Genomic DNA, 14875 nt, shown 5'->3' with positions numbered 1-14875 from the left:
TAATCCTGGTCGGCTGGGACAACCAAACGGAACGACGACGATCCCGTGAGATGAGAGGAATTCGGCGAGTATCGATTTTCAGTATCTTCTTGCCGTCATTTTGACAAATGCCCTTTGTTATCGCCATCTGCGCGGACTCCGCATGTCCTTTCTCTGGTTGCCATGGCAACGCTGCAGGATGCTTGTTGATGTGACGAAGGATGCTGTGCCGAAATGTCACCAAATGTGAAACGGTTTTGCGATTCAAAATGACGTTTGGTGTAGAATTTTTGGAAAAATGTCTTTATTAATAATGCTTAATACAAAATGCACAATCACACGAACAATCGCCGCCATCACCCACGGCCCACGCCCAATTGGCTGGCCGATTGAAAATGTGGTCACTAAAGATGACCGGGACGCACTTTTTCGAAAAGTCCCGAGGCGGCGGGCATCGTGTATAATGTTTTAGTGTTTTTGTTTTGGGGGTATTGTACAGTTCCTACACAGTCCGAATGTTGTGGCCGTAGCTCGGACCACACAATACACAATTCGGCCTCGCGGTCTCTCACTAAGTTAAGCCTACTCTGTTAAAGGTGCACATTCTCTCGTTCTATGTTGTACCAATATTTTGCACACAACTGCCAGCCTCAGGCAGGTGAGGCGCGGTTGTGAAAATATGTTTGTTTATCTATTTATCACCACTATATTATCAGCTAACTAACGATGGCTAACCCCCGCGTGCGCACAGCATATACCATTATAAAAGACCGCCGACATCATGGCCACAAGCAAAACACGCTTCTTCTCCTTCGCCTCTCCGTTCAATCACAGCTTCTACACGGTTTACCCAGGATGTGATGTGGACCAATGTGTGATGTGTGCGTGCGTGTGCTGTACGGCGGGGAGAGAACGGGCCACCGTTTTCTCCTTCCGGCCGTAGGAATATTCTCGAGATTCAATCCGTTCCGTCGGGTGTAGTATTTGGTTTGCTAACACACTCCTGCCGCTGCCGGCATTGGCGGTAAATTTTTCGGCACGTACTCGATGAAGTTGGCCGGAAACTGACCCTTTCGACCGTCGACCGTCGCACCGTACAGCCACTCGGGCGTGATTTGGTACAGGACCGTGACGAGATCGTCTTCCTGCAAGACAAACAAACATATCGGGTAAGTAAAGAGAGAGAGAAACGCACTCGAGGATCGTGTGATCGCGCGTACGTACCACGAGCGTCAGATCTTCCGCCGTTTCGGCCGCGAAGTGATACAGTGCCCGCACCTTGTCACTTGGTCGCGCTGCGCCGTGTGCCGGGTCGGGGGCCGTGGCATCAGAAAGTGGAACCTTCACATCGACGTAGCTAACGGGAAACATCCCTTCAAGGCCACGGCGGTCACGACCCATAAACCATTCGGCGTTTAATCGTCGCAGCAGATAAATCTTCTCGTTAACCTGTACCGCCGGGGGGAGATGGGAACAACAGATACTGTGTGTAAACAAAGGGGACCAACCAAACGGCGGCGTTGCGCCACACGGAGACGCCCGTCGTTGGACTCGATCGGTGATCGCGACAAACGGATAACATTAGCTAGGCCAACTTTTGGGGGCGTGTTGGCGAATGTTCTATTAATAAGCAAGCGAGTGAACGAGAGAGCGATCGAGAGTGATCGAGAGTGATCGTGGTGCGCTTGAGACGTACCTTCAGTGAAAGATCTTCGACCGTTTCGCCTTCAAAATCGTACAACGCAATACCGTACGCTTCTTCGTGGCCACCGTGGACGCTGGCTGCTGCTGCTACGGACTGGGGCGGTGGTGGTGGCGGTGGAATGGTCGGCATCGGTAAGGAGGGAAGCGAATCGAAAGCATCCACTTCCGGTGCGAAGCGATCGACGATCGTGGGCGCTCCTCCTTTCTGAAGGAAAGTGTTGCCACCACCGCCACCACCTCGCGAATGCACTGGGGTGGACTTTTGACTTCCGGTGGCCGCCGTCGCCGAGGGAGGTTTAATGATCGTTGGCATTGACACGGTCAGCGGCACCTTGGACGTCGCACTCCGTCCGTTGCACAGTGGATCGACAAAGTCCGACTGTTGCAGCTTGCTGTTGTGCAACGGTGCCCGCACCTGTGCCGTGGCCAGCGGAAGGGGCGCATAGATGAGGGGCCCCGCTCCCGGGTGGTGGCTCGACTCGAACGGATCGCCCCGCGAGCTGGAAACGGCATCGCCCCACGGTACACCCGAGCCCAGTCGACCGCTGGCAACAAAATCGTCCTCGAAACCACTCTCCGCCTGGGACATGTTGCCACCGGCCGGGGACGAGTAGTTCGAGTCGGAACTGAAGCTATCGACACTGATGCAGTCGCTGCACGATTTCTGCGTAAACGTCGGCGAACTGGGCGGTGAGTCGAAGGTGATCAGTTGCATCTCGCCACCGTTCTGCACCGGGGCCCCGGTGGACAGTGTACCGCCGTACGACGCCGCACCATTAAACCGTTCCGCTCGGCTCGATCCGGCCGGCAGGGGTGCCGGTGGTGGGGGTGGCAGCAACTTAATGGGCACGCAGGAACTGGAACTGGTTTTCTGTACTCCCGAGCCATTCGAGGAACGCTTTTGGCCAAACAGACTGGACAGAATGTTTATAGATTGTGGTTGGGCCGGCTTTTTGAGTGCCGGAATCGCCGACGACGACGACGGATTGGGCGGATGAAGTTTCGGTGGTGGTGGCCTCGGTGGTGGAGGTTTCTTTGTCTTCACCACGGTCTGTGGCTGCTGATGGTGATAGCCGCCATCTGCGGGTGATGCGGGGCTCGAGCCAAAGGTACAGAAATCCCAGTCGGTCGTTGGAGTGTAGCGCGAAGCGGTGGTGCGCTGTTGCGGTGGCGGCGGTGCTGGTCTCGACGGAATAGTCATATTTCTAAGAGAAAGAAAACAAATTTTGGCCATTAGTTGTGTTAGGGCGTGTGCGCTTCGGAATGTTATCCAATTCCAATTTATAACCGATTCAGAACGCAAGAAAACGCACTTCCAGAACCGATCAGAACCGATTGCACAGGAATGTCCCGTGCCTACTGAGACCATCATGTGTGAGCATCGCGCGGTAATGTACGCTCCGGTGCCTGTTACCACAGTAACCGTCACACAACGTGCTAATGTACGTACATTTTGACCCGTTTTCTGGGCCGCTCCTGATGATAGCCGTAGCCGTAAGAAATGGCCGCAAGTATATCACACATTACCGCGGTTCACGCTAAACGATTAGCTACACAAACTGCTCACAGGCAAGAGTTTTTATATTCACCGGCCGGGGGGACAAAGATTCACACTTTGGTAAGCGATTTGGTAAGAGACGTCCGTTGCGGTGCGCACTATAGTTGGCTCTGAGGTGGAAAATCTGTTTTCCGCACAATTTTAAATGCCACATTTTATAGATTTCCCTCCGCCGCGTCGTGGAAAACAGGCAATCAGGCCGCGGCCGCGTGTGTGTTGACACCCGAACGAACATTGCCCTGTGCGCGCTGATATTTATATTTAGAGCGTCGAAGCAAAAACCGGCCAGCCAGCCAGCCGATCAACAAAATGCGGGATCCGCTACAACAAACGTGTCTCGCGTTCAGCCACTCTTTCGCAAAAACACAACACCACAGGACACTCGTGAGCGGATAATGTGTTTACGGCCAGCCATTTCGGCGGCCATTTCTACTGCGTCACAAGATTTTCCTTCCGAATATGCTTCGGGCAAAGAAGAAAATACGTAAACAAATTCCCGAGCGGTAGGAAACGTCGGCCAGGATACAGGGTGCCAACGTCGAACAAAGTGCGACTTCCTATATAGGCGGACACGCGCGGGCGCGTGTTACTGGCCACGAGCCAGCCCCCAACGCGGATCAGGCTGATCGCAAAAAGCCAAACACGGTGGATCGAAAGGTGGATCGACTGAATGGAGTATTGTTCTTTTCGGCAGCGGCAACCAAATCGTTCCGAAACCGTAAATGTGTCACCGCCGGACGATAATTCAATTACTTTATTACACCAGACGGTGTTCCAACAGAGTAATAACATTGCGCGCATTCCAGGCACCCGAATATGGACACCGTTCAAAGTTAAATTAAGGGCTATGTCGGCTTCGGAATTGCAAACGAGGGGTTTATTACACAATTTACAGTGTAAGATACAGGTTCGACCCACAATGGTGGACTGAACTTTCCGAGCAAACATTATTTTATAGCTCAACAAAACAAATACGACCGCCAGTCGCTGGCCGACAACGCCCCAAGGCATTTTCGCACACTTTGCTGACTCATCCGACCCACCCCAAAGGCGACGACGTTTTTAAGTCATCGGCCCGATTTCAAACTGTCCTCGACCTCGGGGCGCGGAGAGGTGCATTGGCAGAGTGGAACGGCGAAAGTCGTTCGTTCGTTCAAACGGTAAAAAACAGGGTTAACCCATCACGAGCAATATGCCAGAGAGCATCAATATGGTTCTCGTTCAATTAAATTAAAAGACTTGCCGTTTCGCGGGCTTGAAGATTGAAAGTGTGCCGCGCGCGGCTACGAATAACATAATCGCGACGCGACTGTCGATTGCGTCCAACGCAGGTTTTGGTTGCGTGTGTCGCAAAACACGTCGGTCGTTACGTGAAGCTCCCCGGATCTCTCAAACTCGACTCGGCAGCTTGTTTCTCTCCACATGCGTAAACACATGTGCGTAAACGACACATCGCACGAGGTAGGCCATGGAGAGGCCGATGGAAAAGAGTTTCCCTCAGCTGCTGTAACACACATTTGGCTTTGCACACTGCGGGCTGGTGTAAGGGACCCAAATCAAGTTTTCACCGCGTATCCAAGGAGACATTTCACGACCCAACACACACGCACACCAGTGTGGTTTATGATGCTGGAGGCGTGAAGTGTCGGTAGGTCAGTCGCAGCGTGGCGCGAAACCTTTCCGTAATTAAAAACCCCCGCCGTCCGCCCCAACCCGTGTTTGGAATGCATACGGAATTAGTATTGTTTTCAATGCACGCCCGCTGAGGCCGGACGGTCGGTCAGTGGAGATGTTTTTTTGCCACTCGACATAATCAGATTTGCATAGCCCCAGTTTGTAGAAGCATTAAACAAAATGGGCACACAGGAACTAGTGCGTCGTCGAGTGGTGTCTATCGCGAGAAGGGATTGATTACCGTTTGCACAATACACGGTGGTGGCGTTGGTCGCCGCCAGCGACACATCATTAGAAGGCTAGTGTGCAATTGCTCAAGAGGGCCGCTCATGATAAACCGTTAGTGACGGCGGCGACAAGCAAAGACGCCTACTTCGTCGTTGCACTACCGGAAGCTGGCGAATGATAACGAATTATCGCAGTAGACTGGTTTTGTTTCCCGGGAAAGGCCCGCGAAGGATAAAAATTTTGTTCTGAAAACTGTTAATAATTTCGTTGCTCCACCCTACTGGTGAATGGTAACAGTCGGTTTTATTCCGCCCCGTTTTAATCTTCGTTCACAGTCAATTATATTGAACAATTTTTTAATTCCTGCGTTCGATGTGCATCGCTGCCATTGCAGCAGTGATGTTCAACAACTATGTTTTCCCATGAGCCCTTCACGGGCGGAGCTGCCGCTGGTCATTGTTCCGTTGAAACGCTTCTGTGTGCTTCAGGCAAGGGTGTGCCGAGAAGGGGGACGCAGATTGGCGCGCGTGGAGTCATCGATGCGTGCAACAAGTCGTGCTCGCGAGAGTTCGCTCTCGGTTTCAACCGGACGAAGCGCTGTGTAGCACCCCTTTCGGTGCAGATAGATTTTCGGATCACTTTCCAACGAACGCCAGTCATCGGAAGCGAGTTTGGCCCGTCATAAAACATACCCGTTCCGATCGAGGTGCCTGAGACCTGAGAGTGACCTACAGAGCGCAATTTTCATTGGCAGTTTGTTCGGAGATCGCTTCTCACTTTTAATGCGTTTGCCGCAGATTGTTTGCCTTAGGGTCGTCTGCCAACTGGGCAAACCATTGAAAAAACGGTCGAGATGCGCTCCAAACCTGTTCCGTTGTGGCCGTTGCAGCATTATGCCAACCTGCTCAAGGACTTATCGCTCGTGCAGCGGTAAAAGCAGCTTCCAGCCAACGAACGAATTTGATACCAATTATCTTCCACTCGCCGCGAATGCTAATGTTGTTGTTGCTATGGTATCGTTTGCCTTCGTGAGCATCACTTCGTACAAGACAAAAAAGGAGGACTGTCGCGCCGCCGCCTGCTGCAATGATTGCACGCGCCTTCGCCTATCGGATACACGTGACAATTGCGACCTTCTCCTTGCACCTAATATTGGGTGCGGGTTTTCACCGGCTTCCGGACAAGCGATTTGGCGCAATCAACCCCCTGTGTCTTGCAAATTGCGCCCATTCAAGGAGCCCTCCCACCCTTGGCGGCTGAGACGGCCGTTAATCTGCGCTGCGATGCCAATAACCTTGAAGGACGACACACAACGAACGGTCGTCTCGTTTCATTTCCCGTTCCCGTTTAAAAGGTGTTCTACCTTCGCCGATGGACGGACGGACGAACGTTGTCACGTTTAGTGTCGCCCGAAACACACACACAACCACAGGGGAACTGCTGGGTTACAAAATTCCTGTGCACTGTCCGGATTCGGGTCAATGCAATTGGTTCTTTTACTAAAACGGACAATCCTCCTGCAGTTCTGGTAACTAAGCACGTATCACAGAGTTTACCTACCTACTCATAGAATCCGACTTCCCAAAAATAATACTGAAGCGTAGTAGTAGGCTACGTTGTGTTGCTAGGGTTTCTTCCTCGCGGATGGCAACGCGCACAAAACAAGGCACACTAGACGCACCACCGTGTGTCGGTCGGTTTTCCCAGCAGACTAGGGATGCGCGGTTTCGAAACCCAAAAACTGAGGGAAACCGAACGAATTTTCGCGAACTACAACCCGACCAACGACCGACATTCCATTTCTGCGAACAATGAAATTCAACTGACACAGAGCAAAGCAATCCGTCGTTGTTCACGGTTCGTCTGCTCAGTCGCACTCACACACTCACACCGAGGACCAGCTGTCAGCTGTGTCGCAAGGTGTCATGTCGAATCTTTGCGATATTGTAAATTACTGGAAGAAGTCATGATCGAAAAAAGATATGACTAACCGGATGATTCTATAATTGGCCATGGATTTTCACCCAATTTGCCGCATTTTATGTTTGATTATTTTCTACGATTCAAATTACCGATTCTTGCACGCAAACTTGCACCAAATGACATTTCGCCGTAGTGCCGTCTCTTTCAAAACAGAACCAATGTTATCAGTGAGGCAGATTCCGGTTCTGGCCACATTAGAAAACAAACATTTCGTCTCTGCACTTTACCTTTACCTCAGCAGCTTCGTCCTGATACAGTTCACAACCGCAGGATGTCCGCAGAATGGTACGTGATCGATCACCGTGTGTGTGTGTGCCACGCAATTGATTTCTATGGCTTCCCCCGGCAGGATCTGTGTACGCCGTCGACAGGACGAGTGCCGCCGTTATCTCGATCAGTTCAAAGTTTTTGACCATCCACTAAAACAGTCCACGATAACGGTAGGCGGCTGCAGGAGAACTCGAAAGATTTGCTCCTTTAAACTCATGCCATCCCATGTTGCCGTAGGTTCTGGAATGTCGCGGCACGAGGAATAAAACACCACTAGCTGGCACCAATGGCACCGTAATGGTGGGACCGACAGCGGCCACACTGTCACTTGATCCGCTCAGTCTCGCCTTCGACGGTTCGGATCCGCTGAGCCAGTTCGCGAAGCAGCAGGAAACTTCGCTGGGCAAAGACCCACTCTCGCGGATGGTGGCCGAGATGGAAGATCTAACGGTCGCGTCGGTACCGACCGTGCCGGGTGGGGCGGGCAAGCCGGCGAAGGAACCGACCAACTTGCTGGAAATGGAACTGATCGAACCGTGGGCCGCTCGCCGGGGGGCGATCCTCAACCGGTACACCACCTCCGAGAAGTTGTCGATCGTGACGAGCTTTCTGACCGGCGGTGAAACCATCAAACCGCAGACGACAATGTCGGAGAAGGTCAAACATCGGCTAGAACAGTTGGATGACTTCGAGGAGGGTTCCGTGCGCCAGATGCTCGATCTGTCCCAGCAGGAGTACGTGGTGAAGATCGAGCAGCTGAACCACGAGCTGGTGCAGGCGTGGAATCAGGATCAGCGCGTGAAAGCGCTCAAGATTGCGATCCAGTGCTCGAAGCTGCTCTCCGACACGTCCGTCATCCCGTTCTACCCGTCCAAGTTTGTCCTGATCACCGACATTCTCGACATCTTCGGTCGGCTCGTGTACGAACGGTTGCGCACCAAGGCCGAGTACGTGCACCCGGGGACGCGCGAAGCAACCTCCCTGCCCGAAAGCTTCACCCCGGAAATGGTGCCCGAGTCGGCCAAGGAGACCTGCGCCAATTGGTTCTACAAAATCGCTTCGATCCGCGAACTGTTGCCCCGGCTGTACGTGGAGATTGCCATCCTGCGGTGCTACAGCTTTCTGGCCCGGGACGAGTTCAGTCAGGCGTTGCGCCGGCTCACGAAAATGATACGCGGCATCGGCGATCCGCTGGTGGCGATCTACGCCCGGTGCTACCTGTGCCGCGTCGGCATGGGACTTACGCTCGATCGGACGTACATACGCGAAAACCTGGACGACGTGCTGACGGTCTACCACACGATCTTCAACGGTGGAATCCGCTCGGAGATCGCACGGCATCGCGTCACGCTGAACGGTTACATTGCTCTGTACCTGCCGGCACTCGATTGGATCCTGCAGGGTGTCACGATCCTGACCACCGACGGCGAGCTGGACGAAATTATGCAGCGGTGCAAGGAGAAACGCAATCCGGCCCTCTTACTCCAATCGATGCTGCAGTCGTTCCGCTCGGAATTTATCGCCGTGCGGGCCGCACAGCTGGTGCAAACGCTGTCGGCCGTGTCGGAGGAGGGCCTTTCGCGGGGTCAACTGTTGCGGTTGTTGGGCAGCATTCTCGGCCACACTCCGCCACCGGCCGAACAGCGAGCGACGGTGCTGGCGAACGCCTGGAAAACGATCAGCAGCATGGGCAGCGTCGAGGAGTACATTCAGTGCGCGGAAATGTGGGCCCAGTACACGAGCCAACACTTTGGAGTAAGGTCGCGAGACCGCTGGCCAAGGTGGCCTCGTTGACCGGGTTACTGATGGTGGTTTTTTTTGCTTTCTAGCTGCGAGAAATCGACTCGTTCATGGGTGACATCCTACAGCATATGGCCCCGAACCGAGCCTATGAACAGCACTACCACGAGCTGCAAGTGATCGTCGACAAGATCGTCTCCAATGCACAGGACATTCACGGCATCATGGCGCTGGTTAGTAGTTGTCGCCCGTTGTCGGTTCTGTGGCGATGGAGCACCATTCATTTGTATCTCCTTTGCAGGACAACTTTCTTCCCCTACTCGATCTGTTCCAAAAAGAGTCGATCAAGCTGGAGGTTTGCAAGAACATCCTTACGAGCTACCGAAACGCATCGGCCAGCGATACGATGATCATCAATGATCCGGTCGTGACCAACGCGCTCATGCACATCAGCCGAGTGTTGAATGATTCCGTAAAGTAGGTACCCCCTAGCCCCGTGTGGTCCGTGTTCCTTACTGATCGTTTGTTTCGGCAGTGCCCTCACAGGGGATGATGAACGGCGTCAGATAAGCGGCCTGATTTGTCACTTCGTCCGGAAGGTCGACTTTGGGCGTGACTTTGAGCAGCAGCTGGCATTCTACGTTGAGGCCCGTTCGGTTCTTTCCAACCTGGATTCGGCCTTGTCCACGCTCATCCATTCCGTCAACCGGTTGGCGACGAGCACACGCCGCATCGTGCGGGGTCAGCACACACAGAAAACGGGTGCGTTCGTGAAGGCGTGTGCCGCGTACTGCTTCATCACGATTCCGTCCATCATCGACGTGCGGACGCGCATGGAGCTGTACCTGCAGTCGGGCCAGGTGGCGCTGCTTAACGTGTGCCTCCAGCAGGCCGATTCGTGCTTCGAAGCGGCCCTCAATCTCATTCTCGAAGTACCGCGCGCGATGGAAATCGACGGAAAGATGCAATCGAGTGATGCATTCCTCAAGACGTACGTCGTTAACTTTCTTTCCACGCTCGTCATCGTACCGGTAAGACCCCCGCCGCGGGTGGTGGCTTTAGCTTCCCTGCTCACTTTCCTCCTCACTCGCAGGACAATCCGACGCAGGGTGTACTGTATTTGCTCCGGCTGTTGCTTGACGTGGTGCCGAACTATCCGTTCGAAGGAAGCCCGTCTACGACGCTGTCCAGCATCTATCTGCACGTGCTCGACTTCCTGTCCGTCGCTGCCCAGGAAGTGTATCCGTACCACATCGTGAACGTAATCTCGAACGACGAACTGTACGGTTCCGATCCGAAGTTTATTGCCGAAGTGAACGAGCTGTGCTGTTCGGTGTGCGATAAGCTGCTCCAGCAGCTGAAGGCACTCCTGGACGCGAACGCGCACCGCGCTCAGGCTCAGCTCGCCCTCGACCTGTTTCTGAAGATTATCACCGGGGCCGATCTGACGGTGGATAAAATGTTCACCCTGGCGTACAATCTGTGGAACCTGACGGTCAAAAATAGACAGGTTCTCGACGGCAAGCAGCTGGTAAGAGGCGGACGCACACACGAGGCGGAATGCGTGTGACCTTACTAATGCTATGTTACGGCTTCTTTCAGCAAACCGTGCTTTCGTACACGGAACACTTGGCGGAGGTCACACAGGTCGAAACACAGCACCAGTGTTTGATAGCGTTGTTGGAAAAAATGAAATCACGGCTGTAGCTCGGCTCAACATGTGCTTTTTTGTACATATTTATTTGCCTGAAATTAAGATAGTATTCTACTCGCACTACGATCATATTTAATGGAAAATAAAGTATTTACCAAACGCACCGCGTTCACGAACACGGGTACATGTACCGAACTTTCTGCAGATCGTAATAGCTCGCTCCATCGGTTTGGCCCAAAGGAATACTTGCGTTCCAGCGTGACACCATGTAAACGGTGTTTCCCAGAGTGCCCGGATAGTGCATCAGGCTGCCGTAGTCGTACGGTAGGCCGAACGTTTCCATGTAATCCCACGAACCTTTGTAGAAATTGTGTCGTTCGTCTGTCGAGCGACAAAGCAAAGAATTAGATCGCCACCCCCAGATTGTCCCCTCACCCGAGAGACCGCACCTGGTTCGATGTTGTCCCAAAATATCTCCACGTAGTCGTCCCGATCCGGGCGCGTGTGCTCGTGGAACAGACCCAACACGTGCAGCAACTCGTGCTGGATGGCTCCGGGCAGTGCGAGGCAAAAGTTGTCCAGCGCCACGTCGAGCGGGTCACCCTGTCCGCGACGGTACCCGATAACCGATCCGCAGCCCCACTCCGAGCGCACAAAGCGAATGTGTTCCCACTGGTCCGGCGTTTTCGGGATGAAGTACACACACGTTTGCTGCTGCAACACATCCATGGCCTCCAGAATGACGGCTTGCTCGTGGCCACCTGTTGCAGGCAAAAAACGTTCGCTAATACCAACCGGCCGACCTGGACCTGGACTTGGACCACCACCACTTACTGAATCCCTCGGCGAACGTGTACGGCACCACTCCGTTTGGCCACTTGTAGTACTCGAGGCGCAGTGCGTTACGTCCGTTCGAATCCGTGTCCGTGTGTGGCGGCGGCGGTGGTGGGTCCGCGAAGTGGGTCTCAAAGTATCGTTGTTCCGGTGTTACGGCACTGCAGCCCGCCCGGGCAGCAGCGAATCCGATCAAAAACCAAACTCCGGCACTAGCAACACCCATTCTGGCCGTGCGTGCGTGCGTGGCCTGATGGCCGATGCGAAAACCAACCACCCCATTAAATGCCTTCTGACCTCTATCGCGTGTCGCGTGGCTTTCATTGCTCGTTGTTTTTTTTTTATTTTCAAATTACAAAATGCAATGCATTGATAAAGGGCGCGCGTCGTCGATCGGTTTGTAGGAATGTGGTGATGTGACAAAAGCTCATAAATTAAACCCCGAACCCCGGGACAGCAATTGTGGAGGAGGAGCCTTATCATGCGCGGCACACGTTGCTGAACCTGAAAATGTAATTAATCTAATTTCACACTATCGCCATAAAAGGTTACACAGTGTGAAAGTTATCAGTAGCGGCGGCAGCGGTGCACTTCGATTCGAGCACTCCAACCAGCGCAAATCACGGTGCACCATAGTGGGCATTGCAAGCGCGCCAGGATTCCGCTGTTTGCTGTGGTTGCTAGGTGACGAGACATCCTCTGCGTAACCGCAAAACCCGAAACGGATACGGATCACGAAAAGATACACACACGAGAAAGTTTGATTTTTTCACAACTCACTTTTATCTCAATTAAAAAGCTGCTCAATGGCTACTACTAGAATTGTTTATTTTCACTTTTTTTGTGTCCTCTCTCGATTCGCTTACTATTTCCACTGCTTCGGATTTTTGTTCTCCCCTGTGTTTTGCTATGTGCTTACTCCCTGCGCGGCTCGCTCTCTCCGCGGCCTGACTACTCGCGGTCCAAAGTTTTAGGGTGTCCAGTTGAACGTCGCCTTTTCTTTTGCTGTGTTTCCTTTCCAACACAGAACACCCTGCCCCCTTGCCTTTTGCTCTCTCTGTTGTGTGTATGTGTTATTCTCTTCTCAGTAACAACGAATATTATAATGTATGTTCATCAAGTAGAGTCCTTTCCGGTTCCTGTTTGCTTCCTACACTACCCAAGGTAGTGTGTACACACACACACACCTCGCGTATGTGGTGATATTTTCGTGGCGCTAATAGTGATTGGTGATGATGTAGAAGAAACAATGCACCGCGGGTGAAGATCATGATCGTGGCAGGGAGTTCACACAATATCCTTCGCTATCCGTCGCCTACTGCGATGTGCGCTGCGACACACACACGCTACATGATAATTTCGAAAGGCTGCGCACACTAAACAGCCATGTTGTATGAGGGAGATGGATGATGCCGCCTTTCCGTGGGCTGCTTTGTTCTGGATTATCTCTTGTTAGTGGTTCCCGCCGTTTCTCGTATTCTTTTTACTAATATTGTGAGTCATTTTTATTTACGAAACATAAGTAATTGCTACCTGCGGGGAATGATGATGGTTTTGGGTGTGTTTGGGGTTCATGTACCACTTCTATTCCTTTGACTGTCTAGTCTAGTGGAGTGCTTCGAGAGAAGGTTCGGCGAGGTGAGAATGAGGAATGTTCAGCGAACTCGAACATTCAGTGTTCCCGCTGGGGGGCAAAACTGTTCCAAAGTTCCAAACACACGGGAACATATTTTAACGGGGTATTCGTCCATGGGAAATTCCTCAGGAATAGCTCGGTATTGTGAACATAGGCGCTACCGGCCTGCGCTCAAAAGCATTACCTCATCTCAAAACGCTGTGAGACGCCTCAAAAGGAAGAGATTCGTGTGTTTTCCCAGAGTCCCCAGAGTAGTGTAATCCGTCGCGTGCCACCGTCTGGGGGGGGTCCCTATTGTTTGCTTATGCGCACACACACACACACACACTGGTAATAGAACTGGCTGGCTGAGTGGCTTGCCTTTCCCACCTCTCTCTCTCTCTCTCTCTCTGTTGTAACATGTTTGGTTTTACGGTATTGGTATTCCTATGCGCGTAATGTTTCACATTGCTCTGGCTAATACTCACTTATTTATTACTATTTAATAAACCGATCAAAATCGCGCATTCCTCAATATTTGTTTTATCAATTTCCTTTTGTTGTGCACACGCACACGCCCACGGAGAGTTTTGCTTCTCCGTTTCCGCACGTAATATGTGTGTTGGGCGCGATTTTACATTTGTTTGGTAAGCATTCGCATAATATTCACACAGGATAACGCGTGCGCCCTCTCGGCTCTGGCTGCTGCTTTTGATGCTTGGTTTTTAGTAATAGTTACTCCTTTATTTTTTAATATATATTGACAAAAACAATACACATTCAATGGGGATTCTTGTTTTGCTTGGTTTGTTTTCTCTGTTTCGAGCGCTAATAACAGCAATTGAGAGTCCCCGCCGCGGCGCGATCAGTAGTGATCACTCGAATGTTGCGCGATCATTGATTTTCTTTCCAGTTCCACGCGGTTTCTCACACAGAGCGCAAGCAAAGTACACAGAGACGCAACGCGCCAAAGGGGAGAAAATGCGTTGAAGGGAGGCGCGCCGACGGTCGCGCCTTGGCTGGACAGACACACACACACAAGATTAGAGGAGCCGATACTACCAGAGAGAGGTGATTGTTTTCCCGTTTGCTACTAATGCTCTTTTTATTGTTTCTTCAGTGGGACGAGACACGTGCACATATGTGTGTTGGGGGCGCGCTGCTGTGAAGGGAGTGAGTGTGATCGTGTATTTTGTTGTAGGACGCTTATGCTTTCACCGCCACAAACCACACAACAGCGCTGCTCAATAGAATAGAACACACTTAGTAATTGTTAATTTTAATCAACTCCTCTCTCTTTAATTTCCGCTCTTCTCTACTCTCGCCGCAATTCGTGATCGTTTGCCGTGCGCGTGTCTTTCTCCTCTGCGCTGCAGCAGCGTCGTGCGTTCGTACCGCGCATCCTTTTGCGCAAGTTCATGTGCACGCGCCTGCTTCGTCTAACCCTACGACGGACGACGCTCCTTCTTCTCACACACGTGCGATGTCGGTCGGTGTGTTGTCATGACAACCGAAGAAAGACACAATACCCCACCACTCCCCGTCTACTTTGATGGGAGCGCAGTAGAGTAGCCACCAACACGCTTCGCAAAATTCAGAAAAGATGTCCACTGTGAAGCAAGTGACACACGACGCG

The 14875-nt window shown here is 52.3% G+C and overlaps 3 protein-coding genes across 3 annotated transcripts; 1 reads left to right on the top strand and 2 right to left on the bottom strand.

The window, feature by feature from the left end:
* Window positions 1-266: 266 nt before the first annotated feature.
* On the bottom strand, window positions 267-3380 carry LOC128274154 (uncharacterized). The gene is made up of 4 exons (XM_053012262.1): window positions 3134-3380; window positions 1676-2888; window positions 1204-1428; window positions 267-1124 (listed from the first exon to the last, which is right to left on the bottom strand). Exons 1-4 carry the CDS (start codon window positions 3205-3207, stop codon window positions 972-974), a joined length of 1665 nt encoding a protein of 554 aa, XP_052868222.1. The 5' UTR covers window positions 3208-3380; the 3' UTR covers window positions 267-971.
* Window positions 3381-7319: 3939 nt separating this feature from the next.
* Window positions 7320-10843, top strand: LOC128274153 (VPS35 endosomal protein sorting factor-like). Its single transcript, XM_053012261.1, has 8 exons — window positions 7320-7411; window positions 7476-7566; window positions 7634-9151; window positions 9226-9369; window positions 9438-9613; window positions 9672-10167; window positions 10230-10667; window positions 10739-10843. The coding sequence occupies exons 1-8, from the start codon at window positions 7398-7400 to the stop codon at window positions 10841-10843; spliced, it is 2982 nt and encodes a 993-aa protein (XP_052868221.1). The 5' UTR covers window positions 7320-7397.
* A 116-nt stretch (window positions 10844-10959) lies between these two features.
* On the bottom strand, window positions 10960-11850 carry LOC128274668 (low choriolytic enzyme-like). Its single transcript, XM_053012936.1, has 3 exons — window positions 11625-11850; window positions 11240-11551; window positions 10960-11171 (listed from the first exon to the last, which is right to left on the bottom strand). Exons 1-3 carry the CDS (start codon window positions 11848-11850, stop codon window positions 10960-10962), a joined length of 750 nt encoding a protein of 249 aa, XP_052868896.1.
* Between the last annotated feature and the right edge of the window lie 3025 nt (window positions 11851-14875).

Source organism: Anopheles cruzii, chromosome 3, assembly GCF_943734635.1.
Source record: "Anopheles cruzii chromosome 3, idAnoCruzAS_RS32_06, whole genome shotgun sequence".
Lineage (NCBI taxonomy): Eukaryota > Metazoa > Arthropoda > Insecta > Diptera > Culicidae > Anopheles > Anopheles cruzii.
Note: the sequence above shows the minus strand (reverse complement) of the source record. Positions and strands in the feature narration are given on the sequence as shown.